At 36.2% G+C, this 15,054-nt stretch overlaps 1 protein-coding gene across 1 annotated transcript; it reads right to left on the bottom strand.

Moving 5' to 3' along the window:
- Positions 1–5,897: 5,897 nt before the first annotated feature.
- Positions 5,898–12,705, bottom strand: LOC129729059 (serine-aspartate repeat-containing protein F-like; the record flags this gene model as incomplete). The annotated part of the gene is made up of 2 exons (XM_055687540.1): positions 12,701–12,705; positions 5,898–7,518 (listed from the first exon to the last, which is right to left on the bottom strand). Coding segments are annotated over exons 1-2 (1,626 nt in total), but the record flags the coding sequence as incomplete, so codon positions are not given.
- Between the last annotated feature and the right edge of the window lie 2,349 nt (positions 12,706–15,054).

Raw genomic sequence — 15,054 nt, 5'->3', positions numbered from 1 at the left:
GATGACGCTCCGGTTCGTGTGAAATGATTTAGTGGAGAAGAAACTCGAATGTAGTATTCCAAAATAGGCCTCCTTCGGCTAAACATATACTGTCTCAGCCTACCTGGAGAACTGACAGCGTCACCAAATCTTTTCACACCAGTACTGACAATGGCCTCGAGTGTTTCCGGTACACAAGTGAGCTCAATATCTCGTCGATCCAGTTACGAAAGGAGTTCAAGTAATTGTAGTATCTAACATGCGGCTTCGGCAGGACATATACCGTTGCCTTACCTGGACAAATATTGTCTGCTCCTATTAACCAGTGTAGGTGCTTCAACCAACGACAACCAGAGTGACTTCAACCAGAAATATTTAACCAATGCGTTCGAAAAGGAAAATGCGGGTGTAGTATTCCAGAGACGTCCTGCTTCGCAGGACATATACTATAGTCTCACCTTTGAGAACTATTTGATGACACAAACGAAATCGATCAACATCCAAGACCACTCCTTATACGTCAGAACTACCAACAAGGCTCAGTCCGCAAAGAAGCACAAGTCAAATTGCATCGAAAGGTAAATTTATATTTAGAATAATATCCGAAAGAGTCCAGGCCACAGCTGGACATAACTATGTATAATTTTACCTGGCCAAAACGGCCGATGTGCGATGTCCAGTGCCCAAACCAAATGGCGATACTGCAGAAATTGAATTAAGCCCTGGGATGATTGCACGAACCACGTTAGCCCACCGTGCTAATCTCGTCTACTTGTAAAGGCGATCCGAATCCAGATCACGGTTGATTGGCACCACCCACTGCTAATGATGTCTCGTCCCGTTAAAAAATGATGCCCTCAGTTCCAGTCTCCAGTTAATTTCCCGATCGAAGATAAAGGTCCAACCCCGAAATCCAGAAATTCCGCCACCATGCATTAGCGGTTCAAGTACATTACCAGAGTTGATGATTGTAGCGTCCAAAATGGCGTCGTGAGCGTCGTAGAATGACAAAGGCGGCGTCGTTCCTTTTGTTGCCGATGATAATAGCGCTCGATCCTTTGTGTTCCGTAACGTCGAATAGATGGATCCACGCTGTCGTCACTTGAAGGGTCCAGATCCAACCAATTTGGATCCGGTTCGAAGGACCAGCTTATGTAGGTGAAATGACGACTGACCTTCCGATTCCGCCTGTGGTGGGTTGTTGTTTGGCTGGTGAGTTGTAGGTCCAATTTCTTTCCGAGCTGGGCAATGTGGGTGCCAGAACAAATACACCTTGATACCACTTAAACAACGGCTTTTTATTGATGACACTACACGTACTACTATATTAACTTTATTCTTAGACTAGCGTACAATTATTCGATAAGTTGATTTAGGTTGATTGTTGGGTTCCCCCTTGGGACACCCGAATGCGGCCGTGATCGGTTGGAGACTGATCTCACCGTCGTTGGTGAATCTAACGATGAGTTGACGATTATTCTACTCGGTGATAGAAATCGATAGAGCGATATCGATCTGCACTCCGACAGCTGATTGTGTAGATTAGACCAGTGGCTGCATACGTTCACTTGGATGGGTTGGTAGCAAAGTGAAATGATAGTACCTTCCAACAATCAGCAAAACAATTTTATGGCAGAAAGTCAAATAATAATATTTTTACAATTATTATGTGGAAATTGCCATTTATATATTTTTTTCCATGCAAGAATCTATTCAAGTTCTATCAATAAGGGCACGGATTTCTTGGGAACAAATCTGATTTATTGAAGATTGTAATTTAACCTCGTTGGAAATATTTCGATTGGCTAGATCACTATTTCCTCGCACCAGAATTTAGATTATTGCTAAACATTTTTATCTGCATTATAAAAGCATTCTCAAACGCTTCACCCACATTAGTCTTGATTCGATTTTTTTTAAGTACAAAAATGTTTGAAGAGCCGATAGGGCTTACTTTTTCATTTTTTTTAAGATTTCTAGAAAAAATATTATAACTTCTATCAGAATATATTCCTACGCAGAAAACTTGCGTATCTTATGCATTGATAACGGGAGGGTTGGATTGTTATTGCTGGTTTTATATTTTATCTAATAATTAAAAAACCCAGTTTTTAGAGCCTACTCCTAGTCTCGACCTAGTGTAGAAAATAGAAAAGTGAGTTCTCAGTTATTCCATTGATATGGTCAATAAAGCAGAAAAAAACATTAGCCTTCAATTAGCTTGCAATGAGAGACGAGAAAAAATAACTGAGAAAATGGCAAGGTCCATCACATTTCGCTTTTAGCTACACTCGGGTTGCCTAAGCTTCCACCGAGCCAAGGCTCGTCGGTTGGTAATTTATTCGTTTAAGAAGGTTTATGAAGAAGTTTATGCGAGTCGTAAAATTCGGAACATTATGACCTGCCGTAAAACTATACGCCGTTGGCAAAGGTTCACGACGGAAATAATATTTCGCTGAGTTTGAAAGCTAACCAAATTAGATGAGGTTTTTAGATTAATCTGAACAAATAAGCAAAAGTTCTTAAATGCTTCTGCCGTCGAAGTAAGTTACGTCGTAATTAATTCTTGTTTAATAGAGTTACTTCGTTGATTGTAGTAATACACCGTTTACTTCAATATTGTAGGTAATTGTTTACACTTGACCTTAGCCAATAAAAAGCTTGATTTTTCGAGAGACTTCAAGCGGGAAATCGTACTAAAATTTGTCCTTTGAAGTTCATTCTACTCAGTGCGTTCCACGACCCCGGCGCACGGTTTTGCAGAACAAACACAATTCCGTGAGTAAGCCAATAACAATCACGGAAGTTCAATAGATTTCGCTGCGTACAAGTGACGAACCTACCTTTTTCAGTAGTAATCAGCTCAGTAATCGATGATGCACACACCTTCCGTAGTTACACCAGATCTGTTCCGTCTAGTAAAACCGACACAGTGCGAGAAAACTGCCGCAATCGAGACAGGAAAATGCTGAAAACACACGCAAACCTATTAATTACTGCCGGCTTCGGAGTGCCTGTTCACTTCGCGGGGAAAATTTTACTATTCACGCAACTGAACCGACTGTTCTTTCATTCATCGCTTTTTCGCCGCTAAACGGAAATAAATTCACTTTCGAAACACCCTCAACTATTTATTTACGTGATATGCAGTTTGCCTGGGCTGGAGCGGCTATCTTCTAACACGGCTAGCAAAATGCCGTGGATTGCCTAAAATATTGACTTTACAAATTTACGATTGCGTCCGTTAATTGGATGGACGCTTCAAGCGCAAATATCATTCGTTCTTGAAAGTGAATAGACGGCTGTAATGCATTCTATGGAAAAAAGCTAATCGAAACTATGAACAACTTCGGGAAAACCTTGAAATTAGCGCACTCATACGCAAGTACGCACAATTGTTGAAGTACGACCACTTTAGCGTTATTGCTTTTTTTTGCTTCCTGTTGACCCGCACCGTATTCTACGAGTTAACTGTTACTCAACACTGATCACCCGATTTGGATTTTTTACAGAATGCCTTAACGCGAGGCGTATTTTTCCCAGGCGCGTTATTTATCGTTTAATTACATGTGTTACCGCTTGTACTGTCAACGAGTTGATCGCACTGTATCACAACACTTAGTTTTTTATCTTTAGATCTCAGAGGGGGGGATAACTCACTTGTGCACACTGCCGGGTAAGAAATGCTACGGTATCGGTAGAATAGCGCCGCTTTGATGTAGGGTAGAAAGTCAACCGATCGCGCCAGAACCTCACAATAGACTGCTGAAGCGGTTTGCGGTGCGATTGCGAAAAGCTTGTAACATCAAAACTGCAACCCAGCGCTGTTGGGGCGCTGCTGGACGAACCGAATCATGCCGGCACAGCAGGATTGCCGCACGATGGAAGGGGAAACGCGAAATAATAGCAATTACAACAACAGCACCGTCAACAACTTCCCCTACGAGTGAGCATCGTCACGCCGCTGCCGACGCTGCTGGTTGTGGCCGCGGTAGCTTCTTCACGGTGAGCGCGCTCGGCACTCGGGTCGCGATCGGTTGTAGGGTGTCGATCGATGAATGAACATATTTTGCTAGTGTATTTTTTTTGCACTCGGTATAGGAAGAACGACGACGACGAGTTGTAAGCAATTTAGTAGATACAACCGAGAACCGGTTATCTATTAATGTTTCGGCCGGTTGTTGCACGTTCAACGCCGCAGCTTTGTTTTAATTTCTGCTATCTAAGCGGATTAAAACCTATACTTACACTAATAAAGCTACGTGCGGTTACCCTGTAGGCTTTCTTCGTGATTACTATGAACTGATAATTGATAATCTAGTAACGGTAATTGAGAGTAAAAAAATGATCATCGTAATTGGGAATCGGTGATTGTAGGTTATAGACGTACTTCGGGTAACCACGTAATACAGTTTTAAAGTGAGTAGAATAATGAAATATTAATGCATGATTACCCCTAGCTAACGACTAATTTAAATATGTAAACAAGTGAATGTTTTGCTTGGTTTTTCTAAAGTACCTCAGCATTATACCCCAATATAGCAAGTGGAGATCCCGTGCCATCATTAGAAGGAATTAAGCATTAATTACTTACAGTCTATGTGGTATGAGCAGAAAGAATCTTCTTATTTTTTGGGTGCTTTTTCAATAACAATATTTTACATGAGTTTGCTTTTGAAAATCCCGAAGAAAGCAGATTTTCCATCATTCTGACTCCACACAAAGAAGTAAATATAATAAAAATCTGATTTTTAGATGAAAAAAACGATATAATTGACTTCAGATTGAGCTCTTCGCTTTTACTGGCGTACTAGCGTGTGCCTGTTCAAAATCTGCTGAAAAAAAATGCTGTAACTCTCATTAAACTTAATCCATGCCACACGCAGGAACAGCTTGCTCCGGTACTAGCAGTTATCCGCCAAGTTTTAGGAATGATTCAGAAACAAGAAATGTTATCATTCGCTTGAGTGACTAGAAGAAATGGTGGTTTTCTTCATCGTGTCGTGATGGGTGATGAAAAATGGATTCGTTATAGCAACCCAAAAAAATAATGATTCAACTGCATGACAATGCTCGGCCTCGTATTGCCAAACTCGTTTAAACTAATAAAGAATCACTCAAATGGAAAGTTATATCTCACCCGTCATATGTCCCACATATTTCACCGTCCGATTATTACTTCTTCCGTTCCATGGCATATGATTCGCTTGATCAGCAGTCTTGCCCATACGAAGATATCAAAAATTAGCTAGATTTGTGGATAGCCTCAATAGACGAATACTTTCATCGTAACGGTATTCGAGCTCTGCCTGGAAGATTGGAAGTATTAGTAGCTAGTGATGGGCAATACTTTGGATTATTTTTAGGTAACTATTTTTTCAAATAAGGTTGAACTTTTACAAAAAAAAAAAAATACCGAGAACCTGGTTGCGCAGCTACTAAATCTTTTTTTAAAATTTCGTTGTCTCTTATGGTATGTGCATTTATTTTTAATTGTATTATTCATTTCCGTTATTTTCTGGATTTATCTTGGTATTTTTTCGGGTTTTTTTCTTGTTACATTTTACAGTATCACTGTTCATCTTTTTGTTCTTTTGTTTTCATAACACTTATTAACACTAACACTAACGTTACCATTAGCTTATTCGTGTTTGGTTTTCTATTCATTTTCTGGTACTGGTATTGTCACTAATTTTCATAGTTTCTCACTGACGTTAGGTATCATTGTTTTCCGTTTCTTAGTTTCACATAATTTTGAGTTTTATTCTTTCAGTTTAATTCGATACTAACAATTGCTCTCTCAATCTCTCTTTCTTTCTATCTCTATCTCTATCTCTATCTCTATCTCTATCTCTATCTCTATCTCTATCTCTATCTCTATCTCTATCTCTATCTCTATCTCTATCTCTATCTCTATCTCTATCTCTATCTCTATCTCTATCTCTATCTCTATCTCTATCTCTATCTCTATCTCTATCTCTATCTCTATCTCTATCTCTATCTCTATCTCTATCTCTATCTCTATCTCTATCTCTATCTCTATCTCTATCTCTATCTCTATCTCTATCTCTATCTCTATCTCTATCTCTATCTCTATCTCTATCTCTATCTCTATCTCTATCTCTATCTCTATCTCTATCTCTATCTCTATCTCTATCTCTATCTCTATCTCTATCTCTATCTCTATCTCTATCTCTATCTCTATCTCTATCTCTATCTCTATCTCTATCTCTATCTCTATCTCTATCTCTATCTCTATCTCTATCTCTATCTGTATCTCTATCTGTATCTCTATCTCTATCTCTATCTCTATCTCTATCTCTATCTCTATCTCTATCTCTATCTCTATCTCTATCTCTATCTCTATCTCTATCTCTATCTCTATCTCTATCTCTATCTCTATCTCTATCTCTATCTCTATCTCTATCTCTATCTCTATCTCTATCTGTATCTCTATCTCTATCTCTATCTCTATCTCTATCTCTATCTCTATCTCTATCTGTATCTCTATCTCTATCTCTATCTCTATCTCTATCTCTATCTCTATCTCTATCTCTATCTCTATCTTTATCTCTATCTCTATCTCTATCTCTATCTCTATCTCTATCTCTATCTCTATCTCTATCTCTATCTCTATCTCTATCTCTATCTCTATCTCTATCTCTATCTCTATCTCTATCTCTATCTCTATCTCTATCTCTATCTCTATCTTTGTCTTTATCTCTATCTCTATCTCTATCTCTATCTCTATCTCTATCTCTATCTCTATCTCTATCTCTATCTCTATCTCTATCTCTATCTCTATCTCTATCTCTATCTCTATCTCTATCTCTATCTCTATCTCTATCTCTATCTCTATCTCTATCTCTATCTCTATCTCTATCTCTATCTCTATCTCTATCTCTATCTCTGTCTCTATCTCTATCTCTATCTCTATCTCTATCTCTATCTCTATCTCTATCTCTATCTCTATCTGTATCTCTATCTCTATCTCTATCTCTATCTCTATCTCTATCTCTATCTCTATCTCTATCTCTATCTCTATATCTATCTCTATCTCTGTCTCTATCTCTATCTCTATCTCTATCTCTATCTCTATCTCTATCTCTATCTCTATCTCTATCTCTATCTCTATCTCTATCTCTATCTCTATCTCTATCTCTATCTCTATCTCTATCTCTATCTCTATCTCTATCTCTATCTCTATCTCTATCTCTATCTCTATCTCTATATCTATCTCTATCTCTATCTCTATCTCTATCTCTATCTCTATCTCTATCTCTATCTCTATCTCTATCTCTATCTCTATCTCTATCTCTATCTCTATCTCTATCTCTATCTCTATCTCTATCACTATCTCTATCTCTATCTGTATCTCTATCTCTATCTCTATCTCTATCTCTATCTCTATCTCTATCTCTATCTCTATCTGTATCTCTATCTCTATCTCTATCTCTATCTCTATCTCTATCTCTATCTCTATCTCTATCTCTATCTCTATCTCTATCTCTATCTCTATCTCTATCTCTATCTCTATCTCTATCTCTATCTCTATCTCTATCTCTATCTCTATCTCTATCTCTATCTCTATCTCTATCTCTATCTCTATCTCTATCTCTATCTCTATCTCTATCTCTATCTCTATCTCTATCTCTATCTCTATCTCTATCTCTATCTCTATCTCTATCTCTATCTCTATCTCTATCTCTATCTCTATCTCTATCTCTATCTCTATCTCTATCTCTATCTCTATCTCTATCTCTATCTCTATCTCTATCTCTATCTCTATCTCTATCTCTATCTCTATCTCTATCTCTATCTCTATCTCTATCTCTATCTCTATCTCTATCTCTATCTCTATCTCTATCTCTATCTCTATCTCTATCTCTATCTCTATCTCTATCTCTATCTCTATCTCTATCTCTATCTCTATCACTATCTCTATCTCTATCTCTATCTCTATCTCTATCTCTATCTTTGTCTTTATCTCTATCTCTATCTCTATCTCTATCTCTATCTCTATCTCTATCTCTATCTCTATCTCTATCTCTATCTCTATCTCTATCTCTATCTCTATCTCTATCTCTATCTCTATCTCTATCTCTATCTCTATCTCTATCTCTATCTCTATCTCTATCTCTATCTCTATCTCTATCTCTATCTCTATCTCTATCTCTATCTCTATCTCTGTCTCTATCTCTATCTCTATCTCTATCTCTATCTCTATCTCTATCTCTATCTCTATCTCTATCTCTATCTCTATCTCTATCTCTATCTCTATCTCTATCTCTATCTCTATCTCTATCTCTATCTCTATCTCTATCTCTATCTCTATCTCTATCTCTATCTCTATCTCTATCTCTATCTCTATCTCTATCTCTATCTCTATCTCTATCTTTATCATTATCTTCATATCTATCTTTAGCTCTATCCTGTATCCTCTATCCTTTACTATCTATCTTCCATCCTCTATCTTTTATCCTCTGTCTTCAATCGCTATGTCTATTTTTAACCTTATATGTATTTCTATCACTTTTATATTAGCTATAACCTTTAGCTCTTGCTCTTGTTTTCAGTCTAATCCTAGCTCTAGCTTCAGCTCTAGCTCTACCTATATCTCAATCTCTGGCTCCAGCTCTAGCTTAGTTCTAGCTCTACCTTAATCTCAACCTCTTGCCCTTGCTCGAGCTTCTCTATCTGTATCTTTATGACTATCTCTACCTCTATCTCTTATCCTCTATCCTTCATCCTCTACCATCTACCCTCTATTCTTTATTCTTTATTCTTTTTTATCCATTCTGAATCCTCTATCCTCTATTCTCTATTCTCTGTTCTCTATTCTCTATTCTCTATTCTCTATTCTCTATTCTCTGTTCTCTATTCTCTATTCTCTATTCTCTATTCTTTATTCTTTATTCTCTATTCTCTATTCTCTATTCTCTATTCTCTATTCTCTATTCTCTATTCTCTATTCTCTATTCTCTATTCTCTATTCTCTATTCTCTATTCTCTATTCTCTATTCTCTATTCTCTATTCTCTATTCTCTATTCTCTATTCTCTATTCTCTATTCTCTATTCTCTATTCTCTATTCGCTATTCTCTATTCTCTATTCTCTATTCTTTATTCTCTATTCTCTATTCTCTATTCTCTATTCTCTATTCTATATTCTCTATTCTCTATTCTCTATTCTCTATTCTCTATTCTCTATTCTCTATTCTCTATTCTCTATTCTCTATTCTCTATACTCTATTCTCTATTCTCTATTCTCTATTCTCTATTCTCTGTTCTCTATTCTCTATTCTCTATTCTCTATTCTCTATTCTCGATTCTCTATTCTCTATTCTCTATTCTCTATTCTCTATTTTCTATTCTCTATTCTCTATTTTCTATTCTCTATTCTCTATTCTCTATTCTCTATTCTCTATTCTCTATTCTCTATTCTCTATTCTCTATTCTCTATTCTCTATTCTCTATCCTCTATTCTCTATTCTCTATTCTCTATTCTCTATTCTCTATTCTCTATTCTCTATTCTCTATTCTCTATTCTCTATTCTCTATTCTCTATTCTCTATTCTCTATTCTCTATTCTCTATTCTCTATTCTCTATTCTCTATTCTCTATTCTCTATTCTCTATTCTCTATTCTCTATTCTCTATTCTCTATTCTCTATTCTCTATTCTCTATTCTCTATTCTCTATTCTCTATTCTCTATTCTCTATTCTCAATTCTCTATTCTCTATTCTCTATTCTCTATTCTCTATTCTCTATTCTCTATTCTCTATTCTCTATTCTCTATTCTCTATTCTCTATTCTCTATTCTCTATTCTCTATTCTCTATTCTCTATTCTCAATTCTCAATTCTCTATTCTCTATTCTCTATTCTCTATTCTCTATCCTCTATTCTCTATTCTCTATTCTCTATTCTCTATTCTCTATTCTCTATTCTCTATTCTCTATTCTCAATTCTCTATTCTCTATTCTCTATTCTCTATTCTCTATTCTCTATTCTCTATTCTCTATTCTCTATTCTCTATTCTCTATTCTCTATTCTCTATTCTCTATTCTCTATTCTCTATTCTCTATTCTCTATTCTCTATTCTCTATTCTCTATTCTCTATTCTCTATTCTCTATTCTCTATTCTCTATTCTCTATTCTCTATTCTCTATTCTCTATTTTCTATTCTCTATTCTCCATTCTCTATTCTTTCTTCTCTATTCTCTATTCTATATTCTCTATTCTCTATTCTCTATTCTCTATTCTCTATTCTCTATTCTCTATTCTCTATTCTCTATTCTCTATTCTCTATTCTCTATTCTCTATTCTCTATTCTCTTTTCTCTAATCTCTCTCTCTTCTCTCTCTCTCTCTCTTTCTTTCTCTTTATTTCACGTTCTCTGGTGTATTTGTTTACTGTTTCTTTATTTTCTCCGACATTAGCAAATTTTTCTATATATATACTTTTCGTTAGTTTCGCGTCTTTTATTTAATATGTGTTTGTTTTTTCATTTGTTTATGCTGGTATTCGTTGGTTGATATTTCGGCCTTTTTATTAGGAATAAGAAGATAAAAACAGTACAAAAACTACTTTGAAAATATATGCATACACAAATGACAAGGTACAGAAAAGCTAGGCAAAGTTATAATCAGCTTAACATTTATATTGTGTTTGAACTTGGAGAGATGAAAAATAAGAAGTGAAAATTTTCCACAGAAACCATTTTATATTGTATTTTTAAAATACTTTTGACAATGTATGATTTTTTGGAAGGGCAAAATTATTATCTACAACTTTGCCGAAGACACTGTCCCAATGGAACAATCCGTTTTGGCTCTAGAAATATTTTTATCATCAATAGGTACTCAGCTAAGTTAATTAATACAATTATATGCCAGCACCAAGTGTTTTGTGCTTATGATTTTTCTTATTTTAGAGAGCAAACCGTTTGTTTGATCAGTATGTTGCCTTCGGCAAAGTTATAGATAATAGTTTTGTCCTTCAAATAAAAAATCAATTTTATTTTTTGAAATATTTATTTTTTTATGTATATTTTTCTCCAAGCTCAAACAACTATATTTCGTTAAATAAATCAGTTGGTTTTCTGAGATAAGTATTTTATAATAATATTAAATTGTTTTTAATTCTTTTGTCTATGGTGTATATTTTTCTGGAAGGACAAAAAAGCACCCTACAACTTTGCCGAACATATCATACCAATCGATTTAACTGTTCTGGTTCCATTTTTTGATTGTTTTGATTAGAAACTTTAACCTTTTTTGTTCTCATTGTCCCATGATCAGATAACCATCAGTTCTTAGCTAACCTTTCGGGTTTTTCATAGAAAAGATTTAAAATAATGAGTTTTTTGTGATAATTTATTGTTTTTGTTTTTTTTTTATTTTAATTTTTTTTTACATTTTTTATAGGACGTATATTTCTTTGGAAAGGAAATTATCATCAACAACTATCCCGCAGACGTAACATCGATTAAACAAACCGAACCGTCCTGGTTTTAATGAAACTTGTATTTAGAAATATCATTTTTACACAAATCCTTTTCATAGATTAGTCATGATTCAAAAATAATTCTAATAGAACAAAAATGTAGCGAAAGGTATTAAAAAGGAAGTAATAATATAATGAATGGTTTCTACTCTCAATATTATTCTTTTGAGTGATAAAAATTTAGTATTTATTTGAAGAACAATTTCTCTTGAATTTCTAGATCCTTTTATTTAGATCAAAGTTATATAGGGTATCGAACGTCTTCGTCAGTGGTTTTCTTCGGCAGGTTTTCTGCAGCAATCTTATGCAAAAACCTGCCGAAGAAAACCACTGACGAAGACGTTCGATACCCTATCTAGCTTTTGAAAAATCATTCGAACGTGAAACAACAGAGAATTAGAATTAAAAACGCTAAACTCGCTTCTTGCAGAAAAAAACGAATCAATGCGATTTCGCTCGTATGTTTTTATTACCAGCTGAAATAGCTTCGACCTCTCATCAATCATCGAAGCGTACCTTCGCAGAATGGCAAGAAAAAATCATTACTTTTGCCAGCGATATTTTCCTTCCTCTCTTTCTCTGTGGACCAATTAAATCTACAAGGCAATGATTAACTGTCACCTTTTCTAGTTGCTAATTGAGCCTGAACTCCAACTAGCAGAGTGAACACTCAAGCATCTGCAGCAGGCCCCAATACCCTTCTTGATGTACCTAGAACGGTTCACCTTGACCACAGAGGTCTCTAGGTGTAAGTGCTGGGAGAGTAACAACAAGAGCACGTGGCCCTCCTCCGGTGGATACTCTTTTCTTTGATGCTTATTATATCTTCTGCCGGTCGCATTTGCGTTCGTTACCAGCACTTCGGTGTTCCCTTGTGACAAGAGAGGATTTTGCGGATGGTACTTGCAATTGTGAGGTGCCCATGCCCAGGTGCCCGTGTGTATGTGCGGTCTTGACGGTATGCAGCACTGCTTTGTACCGAAGTAATTAGTGAATTTTTTAGGGGAAAGCGTCTATTTTTCGAACTGAAAGAAGCTTAATGGTCGAACAATAACTGTTGGAACAACAGCTTCCTCTACGAATTGGTGCACACTATAGGAGGCGATCTGGCACGTATAACGTGCAACAAGCAATCAGTGTTTTCATTGCCGCGCGAAATGCTGCGAGAAGCCAAGTGCAGTTCAATTCAATGGCACACGGTTTACACTTTGCTCACCGCATTCTTACTGGTTTGTACGGAAGAATTTGCCCGTAAAAATCCCATCATCCATCTATGTACAGGGGGAACTTGGCAGGCAGCTTGGCCAAGTTCGGTGGAGAAAGAAATCCGACCTGGTACCACTACACTAGGTTGTTGGCAGCCAATTCACAGGCCGCAATTTGCTGCGGTTTTCCGCATTGTGCCCGATGAAAGCTCTGTCTGCGACATCGTCCGTGCTATGAACTACCGCTGCAGCTGGGAAATAGAGCTATGCTCAAGGTGAGCTGCTGCGGTCGCTTGATGTTGCATCATGCGTACGTACATACGTGCAGACGTGGCCATTGTTGTTGTTGTTGGTTTGTTTTGTTTCATCGACGTGTTCCGGATAGTAGCGAAACAAATAAAATTCATCGAATAAAGTGCGACATAGCACTGACGATATGTGGGTCAAGGTACCGCCGTATCTGAATTGATGGGTTAATTAAGTGGAAATTAATACTCACTGGATGCAATTTTCTGCGGTTCGAAGTCTTGAGCTTGAACGTTTTTCACAGATTTTATGCTACAAAAAAGTTGTAGTACAAACTTATGATTACATATTCACCTTGAATTGGACCTGGGCACCGCTGCGCTACTTCGCCGACAACGATTCTTTTTCATATATTGCCGGTGATTCTGAGTCGACACACCGCTGAATACATGTTTGCATGCAGATTTTTCTAAAGAAAATCACATTACGGAAACTGATTTCGATCAAAATAGTTTGTACAGAATTGGTATTCTCAATTCTGGTCAAATAAAAAATGTCAAGTTTCGTTTTGTGATAAAGTTATTTTTATTAGATTATACTTTTACGGAAAATAAACAATACCGAGACGAAAAACGAGGATTATCTTTGATAAAAGTTTGTATGCAAGTTACGACATTTGTAACCTGCTCTCAAATAAATATTTTAAAACAACACTGTATTATTATTATTATTATTATTAATAATCATTTAGATTGCCTTTTGACGTCACTCTTTCTGACACTAATGCGTTGCTAAACGCTGTCGAAAAACCTGCAGCCCAAATAAGCACTGACGAAGGCGAAGGCTAAGTAAGCGTTGAAATAGTATATGCAAGTGATAAGTGGAAAGAGATAGAATTAAATAGTGAAAGTGGATAAAAAGTGTAATGTGTAGTGTGAATATTCTTTCAAGACGCTCGAGCAGAATCTAATATATTGTATTATGTTTCGCTCGTTTAAAAATTATGTTTGGATTAATAAACAGTTGAGAATATTTGTGTTGAACATAAAATACCGTTCAAATAGTTTATACAGAAGAAACCTACATCAAAAAGTATGTTTCAAATATATCACGCGAAATTTTTTTCGAGCGTGACGTAATCGAAACGTCACTGTATTTTCTCTCGAAAAAATGTCTGCAGTGTATGATGTTTTCGAAAGGAGAAAACAACTATCTACAACTTTGCTATAGACAACATACTATTCTGGCCTCAAAATAATTTTACTCTTAGTCTTTAAAAATTAGCTATTTAAGATGTGTAATTTTTTTTTTTTTCAAATATTTAGCGAACAAATATCTATTTCTACAACGAATTGTCAACATTCAAATTCATTAAGGTAGGCAGTGTCTGCAGCTGGGGAAGTAAAAAATATACCGCATCCCGACGGGACTTGAACCCGCAATCTTTTTGTCTCCGGAATGGTATTTTATCCAATTAAACTTTTGGGACGGTGATACTGTTCCAGAATCTATATTCGTATTACTTTACATTGCCGCCTATTCCATTGCTCACCTCTATCAACTACACACACACTGCTGTGCAGGCGTTATTTTTCGCTTCCCCAGCTACATACTACATTCATCTGCCTTAAGGGGTTATATATCTTTTTGCTCGAAAAAAAAAGAGCAATGTTTGGATTTTTTCTAAGCGTGTAACACCTTTTTTATTGCTCTAAAGTAGTAATTTTCTGAGAGTTCAGTTTTTCTACAACAACATACACGTTTGTTTATAAGAAATGCCAATTATTTGAAGAGTAATGGCCGTTTCCTCGAAACGCTTTTTCTGACGGAGAATTACGTCTTACGGCAACATACACAGGGGTCCAATTTCAATACAGGAATCCAATTTCAAAAACCAAAAACATCGACAGCGTCGATACTTGGGCACATGTCCACCTGGCGGCTGTTATGGAGTTTTCAGTAGCTGCAGAATTATTGGAACAAAACGGGAGAACTAGAATCATCATGATTTTTGAACAAACTTGCCAGTGTTGTTACTGTTGTGAAATATAATAGTACCTTTTGGTGCTCTACAATTAAATGATTGAAGTAGTTAAGATTTTTCGTCATGTGTAATGAA

Source organism: Wyeomyia smithii, chromosome 3 (genome assembly GCF_029784165.1).
Source record: "Wyeomyia smithii strain HCP4-BCI-WySm-NY-G18 chromosome 3, ASM2978416v1, whole genome shotgun sequence".
In the NCBI taxonomy this organism is placed as follows: domain Eukaryota; kingdom Metazoa; phylum Arthropoda; class Insecta; order Diptera; family Culicidae; genus Wyeomyia; species Wyeomyia smithii.
This window is presented reverse-complemented; position numbering and strand designations above follow the sequence as displayed.